Raw genomic sequence first — 8,731 nt, 5'->3', positions numbered from 1 at the left:
GACGACCAATTGAGCTCAAATTTTCACAGGTTGGTTATTTTATGCATTATGTTGAGAAAAATCCAAATTAATACAAGTTTCTATCGTCGTACATTTTTGGAGTGTTTACCAAACGACTATCTTCAAAACTTGTCTTCTGTGTACATGTACAATCCAATACAATTTAAACTGCAATAGAGTATTTGTGTTTGTACATGAGAAGTCCTAATTCATCGGTTCTCCCAGCCTTCAATATTCCCCCTCGATCACTGGCCAGTGCTACTGGCAACTGGCCAGTGCTACTGGCAACTGGCCAGTGCTACTGGCAACTGGCCAGTGCTACTGGCAACTGGCCAGTGCCACTGGGCCAGTAATAACATTGAAACCGATTAAATCATGCATTCTTAGGTTACTTCGATACACATACTTTTGAAAATTGATAATCGTGCCAGACTTTAGCTTTTGAAGTCCATACTTCCTTACAAAAAGTTACACATACAGAAAAACACACTGAAAATTCCAGTAGCTTCTGATCCAGTGAAAATTCTGAGCTACACACATAACCTGTGTATGTGGTTTTGTAATGACAGTCAAGTCATGATTTTGGGTGAACCTCCTTGCCTTGTTGTGTTTTTACTCTATTTGGGCACTCTTTATGTAGTTGGTTAAAAGTTTATCAATTATGTACATTATTGAAAACACATGTTTATTCCTTTCTCTGGGTTCTTTTTTCCTTTAGCCTTAAAAGATTTCTTTTGCTGTGTTGGTATTAAACTAATTGCCGAAACATGAATTGCTGTACTGATTGACTTAAATAAAAACCAATTTGTTAATGCACACATTACTTTGAATCTAGTGTGAACTTTATTGCTCTTATGCTTTGTAAATCTTAGAGATAAAGGGTGCGTTTTATTACTGTAACCAGTAACTGTTTCGGTCAATAGAGAGGTTTCGCAAAGTCGCGGATACAAATACACATACAGATATCGAACCGTACGTGTTCGCGTCAAGTGAGCTGTGAAGTTCTGTTTCGCAAAATTCTAACGAATACCCTCAACTTGAGGCTCAAGAGGGCGCTATTAACCAAATGGCTGCACCCATGGACAATCGCCATTTTTATATTTCTGAAGCATGGTGATAACAAATGTCCAACTACATCCATGTATGATACCTCTAAAAGACATGGTGAAACCTGGTACATTAAAAAAAAACAATCCGCTACTAAAACATGCTCAAAATGTACTCGTCGTTTACGTGTATGGCGACTGATTCCCGTTTTGAGCGACTATTCTAACTTGTGTACAACGGTTATTCGTCACATGGACCTCAAAAAGTGATGACGTATTATGACCTATCCGTTCACGTAAGAGTATCTGTGACTCTGCGAAACCTCTCATATGGCCAGTGGCAAAACCAACGGAAACAATTACATGTATTGGTTACAACCGTTGAAACGCACCCAAAGATACATAATTTGTATTAACATTATTATCTCAATGTCATTCTCTCTCATCTCTTGGTGTTTCTAATTCCACAGCTTTTGAACCAAAGGTGGTATCAAAATATTCTAAAGCAGATATAGATTATGCTCTTTTAAAATGTATGAAAAATACCAAATTACACATCGGTCAACTAGCCAGTCATTTTGCTCGATCGCATTGCACCCCGGCATCACCTCTAGACTTGATGACAAGTCGTTAGGCGCTGCCTATTTGTCTGCCTTTCATGCAACAGTCACAGTGCGATGTTACACATGCAACAGTCGTAGGTAGCGCTGTAACTGCACACCGCGCTTAACAATTACTGTCTTGACTTCAAGATTACATCCCCTCTAGCATTAACCGCCATGACCTCCCAGCAATCAAGTTGTGAAAGGTATTGTGGTGAATCGGGTGTTTCCTTTCCAGACAATTTGTGGCTAAAGCCTTGAGTAAAGGCTACCCTTACATTTGAAAACAAATCTGTAGTTATCCCAATATGCACAAAAAACCACCAAAAACATCTTTGTTTTCCAAGATACATAGTTTTATTATCCAGCTTCAATGAATACACACTCCATGAATGCAAAAACAACGCTGTAAAAAAGCTCTAAAAAAACCCAAATTTATTTGCTGATAGAATTTTCTCACTAAAAATTGCTACAAGATACAATAAAAAGGATACATACCAATATTTTGTTTTTGATTTGTCCCTTTACCCTGGTGGAGAACATAAAGTGTAGGTTTTACAACGACATAATACAAAACAAAAAATCCTACCCAAGCAAATAAAGTTTTGTTTGACACAAAAAAGTTGAAGTTCAGACACATAACTATAAGAAACACATGGAATAAAACTTGGAAGATGTTTGGTTCAATCACTTTCTCCTCTTGTCCGAAAAAAACAAACACAGAAAAAGTTTTTCCAGATTAAACACAATGTACACCTAAAATTTCAAAACTGAAAAAATTAATTCTTCGGTTTGTCATAGTGGTACTTTTATATCAATGTGGGCAAACTGACGCTTGAAAGAAAACAACATAGTCAGATCCCTTTATGTAATAAACGGGTCAGAACTTGCTGTTGCAGAATACAGTTGCACACAGGGTGCCAAACAAAGGTGTAGACACATGATCATGTACAATGCATTCCTGAGAATATTCCTGAGCAATACTTTGCTGGCTGCTATTTGAGCGTGTGTTTTGAGACAAAAAGATCTGTCTGACAAAATGTACCATTTTGCTCTCGCAGTTACAGACTGACAAAATGTATACAGGTCATTGGCACGATATTTCATATTAAAACGTCACCATTTGCTCCTGTTTTGTTTTGGCAGTCACAAAGTATACACAAGTAGAATGATATTTCATACTAAATCCTACCCCAATTTGCATGACAAAATACCAACAAATGACTAATGATGTAATGTCCCTTGAAGCAACATAAAATCGTTTTAAAATTATCCTACTACGCAATGCCGTGTACACCCCTACCACCAGTACAACCATTTTAGAACATAATGCAATAGTACGGCGATATAACGCAATAGTACGGCGATATAACGCAATAGTACGTCGATATAATGCAATAAAATACAGCGATATAAAGCAATAAAATATGGCGATATAGCGCAATAATACGATATAACGCACTAGTACGGCGATATAACGCAATAGTATGGCGATATATCGCCGTAAAATAAAACAAGAATTCTCTAGGAATTGGCGGATATGAGCCACCGTAGATATGAGCTAAATATTGAGTAAATTTGTGTTTTGTACAAACCATAAAAAAACAAAGACAACAACAACACCACCATGTAACAGTATCGTCGAACACTAACTAACCTCTAAAGATAAAACAGATAGACCAAAGTCCCTCAGTATGATACTTTTATTAACTAAATTTATTTATAGAAAGCTGAATATTTTCTAAAGCTACTCAAAAACCGTATTTTAGTCAAATATGTTAATCTTTCACCGACCCCAGGGCCAATTTTCAAAAAGCCTTCTGGTAGACAATTTCTGCGTATGCAGTTGCTCTTTACCCATTGTCACAGTTGATGCCTACCTAAACAAAAGTACTCAACTGTAAAAGATCCTGTGAGCCTATATGAGTGAAGCAACACTTCAAACCCATTGTATGATATTGACCGCATATGAAATATACTTTCTTTTGCCCACATTCTTCTGCTGTATTACTTCAAAAACTTGCTTAGTACCGATAAAAACAGCTTCAGAAAATTGGGCCATGGGTTGGAATCTACAAGCTAAACAGAATAATATGTTTTCTTTATATTAATGAGTTGTTTCAACAAAATCCAACAGAGACGAGCTGATGTATTAACCAAAAATGTATTCATTTTCTGTGCATGAATTTCTCAAACTTTTGCTTTCATAAAACATGCTGTTTTTTTAAACTTAAAACCGATAAGTGTACATTTAGACAAATTATTTAAGGGTTTTATTGGTTTGCACTTATGAAGTCAAACACTGAAATTCATATACTCCATTACTTTTATAGTCACCTTTTTTTAAATGCGGGGAATGTTAAATCCATCTGGGCAAATATTGTTAATAGTTTTTCCGTCAAAATGTTTCGTTTTAATTACCTTTGACACAGTTAAATGCTAGTACTGAAAAGCTGTGGTTACAAATAGTCAATTACTTTAAAGACATCCACGGGGATATAACAAAAAAACTTAAAACCTTGTGAGCTGCGTCTGCATGAAATGGTAACTCCTAGAACTGAACAACCAAACAGTCTCGCCCAACACTTCAACTTTTTGTAATTTTGTACACCAACAAAGGTCACTGCTACTTTTCAAAAAGCTATATTTTGGTCCGACTCTAACAGTTGTAACTTAAGGGGAAAATAAGTCAAGTGGATGTAGCCAGTAGCCAGTAGCCAAAGCATTCATTTTCGCAAGTCTAAAACAAAGGTTACATTTTTTGTTTGCGATGGGATACAAAATCTCTTAACAATCAAATTTGAAAGTGTGGAGTACAATTTTATCAGAGGTGACTTCTTAGTGTATGAGCTTGACGTCATCCCTACGTTTGAAACGCATCCTACTTGACGCAAAACACAGGAACGAGACGGACATAGTCATAATGATAAGGGCGAGGATACCGATCACGGCTACCATCATCCAGTGCATGCCCATTTCCTCTTTATCCCACACCTCTGGTGAATGCTCGCCTGGTCGCTCTACCTCATACATTTCTGTCACACACACACAAAATGAGAAGTTTGGGTTACTATTATTATTATTAGCGTTATTGTTATTTCACAAAGTACAATAACAATACATGTAATTGCAAATAAAAGTTGAGTTATAGAAAAAAATAAAAATAAAATAAACATGTTGAGCAACTAAAGCACTGGTTCTGAATGAAGATGACTGACATAAGGTTTGAATACAATAAGGAACATGTGAAGAATAGATGATGAAGGTAGATTGGGTAAATGCTGAGTCACACTGCAGCGGTAACGAGAACGATAACGATCACGACGCTAGAGAACGCATTGCATTGGTTGATCTGCTCCACGCAGAATACGCACACGCTCATTCAACCAATAGAATGCATTCTCTTTAAGGCGTTCTCTTTAAGTTGTATCGCTGCAGTGGGACCGGGCCTTAAGGCCAGGAAATAGGGTGGGAGAGGGAACAGCAGGGAACTAGGGACAGAGACAACCCATTTCAAGCTAGTCAGGATTAACATAATAATATTATACAAATAATGAGTGCAAAGAAAGCAGGGCGGGGACGCTAACAAGTTTTAATTTCTTTTATTTGGCCCTACAACTGTAATTTTATAAGATAATTAATTGAGTGGAAAATAAACTGAACTGAACTGAAGAGGAGTGTAGTGAAGCCTACATACCATTGAGACAGGTGGGTCCGGTCCATCCAGGCGCACACTGGCAGCGCATTGCTTCTCCTAGAGTGGGACTCATTACAGACAGGCAGGTACCGTTGTGCGCACAAGGATGAGAGTCACACAAAGAAACACCACCTGGTAATTCTGTATGAGCGGGGAAAAAAAGAAAGCTGCTGTCATTGTTGGCCATGTTTTGAGTTGCTGTTACTGTCATCCAAATGGTGTAGCAGTGTCATGGCCGAGCGATTAAGAGCACTGGATTCAAGCACTGGTGTTTGATCGGCAGGGTGTGGGTTCGGATCCCAGTCGTGACACTTGCTACGTAAAATTGGGGAGGTAGTGCTTTCTGCTCTACCGGCCAGGCTTCGGACTGATGATACCCAAGCCTAACTTTCGTATGGACTGTAAAAGGGGTAACCCTGTTTCAGCCCAAGGAGTATGAGGCAACGGCCTCTGGAAAAAATAATTGTAGCCCACAAAGTGGCCTTCAGGCCTTGTGTGTCAGGCGACTTGCATAAAAAAAAAATAAAAAAAAATATATCCACATATTTTCTGGTTGTAACGACTTAAAATTCTCTATTTTTGTGTATATATTTTAATATCTATAAATTGTTAACTTTTCTTGCTGATGTAATAATAAAAACTCAATTCAGCCTCCTTAAGTTTTTGAAATTAACCAATCAACCATATTATCTAGATGCCGAATAGGCTTTGATGAGTACTGACATAGATGTAGATGTAGAAAAGACAGAAGGAATGTTTAATTTTGTTAAACAAAATTATTTATATATTTATAACCAACAGTGTGGTCGCAATTGACACTAACAGGTATCATCAAGCAAGAAACAAGAAAGCATAACCAATAGTAACTAAAGTAACCTTCGACTGTGAAAACCATAAAAAGTAAAAATGAACAAAAATAAAACGTAGAATTAGAATAAATAACTATAATGTTAGTAAGTCAACAATATACATATCAACCATCAAAATGACCGAAACCGAGGAAAAGAAGAATATCAACATCAATAACCAGAACAAGAAACAAATATGAAACAAATAATATAAAAATAATAATTTTGCCAAGCTGCGTTGCGTTTAGACCCCTACCCGACGTACGACGACAACCTCACCAGGTGTTTGTACGGAGACCAATACAGATAATACACATAATAATAAAGTACAGTGATTGTACAGTGCTATTCCAAAGAGCATGATCATAGCACCTTACAATAATAAGAAAAAAATACACACAAAAGTTGTTAAAAACAGACAAAGCAAAAAAATCATTTATAGATATTAGCAAAGCATCAAAGATACATTAGTTAACTCTTCCAGTGTCAAGATCGTACATGTCTACCTATTTTATGTACTCCAAAAGTGTCATTAATTGTACATGTACATGACCCATAATAGACCGATCCATTAAGCTCCGCCCCATTGCGTATTGACCAATCACAACGCAACGGAGGTTCGACATTAAGGTCAGACATGCGTGCGCCAATCTTGGCGCATGCGGCAGAGTTGTGCAGAAAGGCATTGGAGAGCCCCACATGTTCTTGCTGACACATGCGTCGTGGGCGGAGCCTACTGGATCGGTCAATTTACATCACGAGAAGGCATTGTTACCCCAACAGAAAGGCATTGGAGAGCCCCACGTGTTCTTGCTCACATGTGCGTCGTGGGAGGAGCCTACTGGATCGGTAAATTTACATGCTATCACGAGAGGGCATTGTCACCCTAATAAGAAATGCTTGGCTTTAGAATTTACCACGACAACACAAATCAGCAAGATACACTTTGATTTGGTAATTAGACTTACTTTGAAGCTGGGCATTTTAGATCCAAAACGCAAAAATAAAAGGGAAGCAATTCGGGGAATGCAAGCGTTAGTTTCACTTAGAAAAGAATTTATCGAAGAAGAACCGAACACATCACAGATTGTTGTAGGCAGAGGAGATTCTCGATCTCAATTATTTATATGTTGGATTACATAAAGTGCATACTGCCAGCAATTGCTTTGTTACCAAAAAATAATTATGTAATTTTACTTATATTGCGCACGTAACTACCTTACAAGGTACATGTAGGTACTCAATGTGTTTAAAATATACAAACTTTCAGAAAGATATTAAGGTTATTGAAGTGGTGAATTCTGAGACCCAATTATGTAACATCGTACAAGGATTTAAACGGTGCTATGGCGCATTTAGCAGCTAAAGCCAGGAACACCGGGGCGAACCCCTTCTCTTTTTGATAAGTGCACTGGGGTCCTTTTACATGCGTAACACAATTACACATGGGACCAAGAGCTTTACATACTTAAAGGCCACTAAGTGTCAAGACCAGGACTTGAACCCAAACTCAGACACACCGGAGCTCGAGTCCAGTGCGCTAGACTTGTCAGCCACGTCAGAAAGGTAAAACAAATTATTGGAGCAGACACAAAAATGGTTGAATCTCTATGTAAAAGGATCAAGCATTGTCAAAGGCAGTGACTTACCAAGTCGGTCGACTGATCGTCTACGACGACCTACAGGAAAACAAAGAGGAACAGATCATTGGAGTGGATTTTCAATTCAATTCAATTCAATTCAATTCGATTCAATTCAAGAATACATTTATTTCCATCCTCTCATTAAAGAATTACGACAGTTACATGTATTACTGAGGAAAGTAAAACATAACTTACCTGTTGCCATACAGAGGAATGTGTTTTCAAAAAAGAAACACTCTTGTCCAAACGGGCATGGGTTGGGGAAGCACGGATTAATAACTGAAATTTGGAAATATAGATTAAATTTATAAGCATCAATAACGTTTAGCAACAAGTGAATGCCACCCATATTATCACAAGCCTATATGTATCAAAAATTTAAGTAATAATAATAATGAAAACTTGTATTGCGTCAATATCCGCAGCAAGCAGCGCTCATGGCGCTGCGCTACAAAAAACAACCAACAAGCAATGGAGTGCAGGTGTACTTAAAATTACTCAAACAATTGAATCGCTATAAAAACATACCTAGTAGGAAGCGTTATGAATTACGTCTTGAGAACCATTTACCTTTACAGGAACTTGCTTTTAGAAAAAGAGATTCCAAAGCAATTAAAACATTTTTGCATGATTCGTTTTCTCAGATTGTGTATTTCAATAAGGGAATCAATGTGTGGTGAAGAGCTTTTCAACTAATAATAATAATAATAATAACCGTAGTTATAACGCGCCTTTTGCCAAAGGGTACAAAGCACCAGGTATTATTACTGCAAGGAGTGGGGCGACTTTTTGAGATATAAGACCTAATCCTTAAGCACCATGTAATGGTTTACAAGGTGCTATGGCGCAATATGCTGCCAATCCAGCCAGGAACACCGGGGAGAACCCCTTCTCT

At 37.6% G+C, this 8,731-nt stretch overlaps 1 protein-coding gene across 1 annotated transcript in view; it reads right to left on the bottom strand.

Moving 5' to 3' along the window:
- Positions 1 to 820: 820 nt before the first annotated feature.
- Positions 821 to 8,731, bottom strand: part of LOC117288937 — a gene marked incomplete at its 5' end in the record, with an annotated part of 67,430 nt that continues 59,519 nt past the window's right edge. Inside the window, 4 exons of the mRNA XM_033769810.1 lie at positions 821 to 4,683; positions 5,346 to 5,486; positions 7,843 to 7,872; positions 8,032 to 8,115. Of these exons, the coding sequence (XP_033625701.1) occupies positions 4,487 to 4,683; positions 5,346 to 5,486; positions 7,843 to 7,872; positions 8,032 to 8,115 (452 nt within the window). The remainder of the gene's footprint in view (positions 4,684 to 5,345; positions 5,487 to 7,842; positions 7,873 to 8,031; positions 8,116 to 8,731) is intronic.

The sequence above is a fragment of the Asterias rubens genome, chromosome 4 (genome assembly GCF_902459465.1).
Source record: "Asterias rubens chromosome 4, eAstRub1.3, whole genome shotgun sequence".
Lineage (NCBI taxonomy): Eukaryota > Metazoa > Echinodermata > Asteroidea > Forcipulatida > Asteriidae > Asterias > Asterias rubens.
The sequence above is the reverse complement of the archived record's forward strand: the minus strand, read 5'-3'. Positions and strand labels throughout refer to the sequence as shown.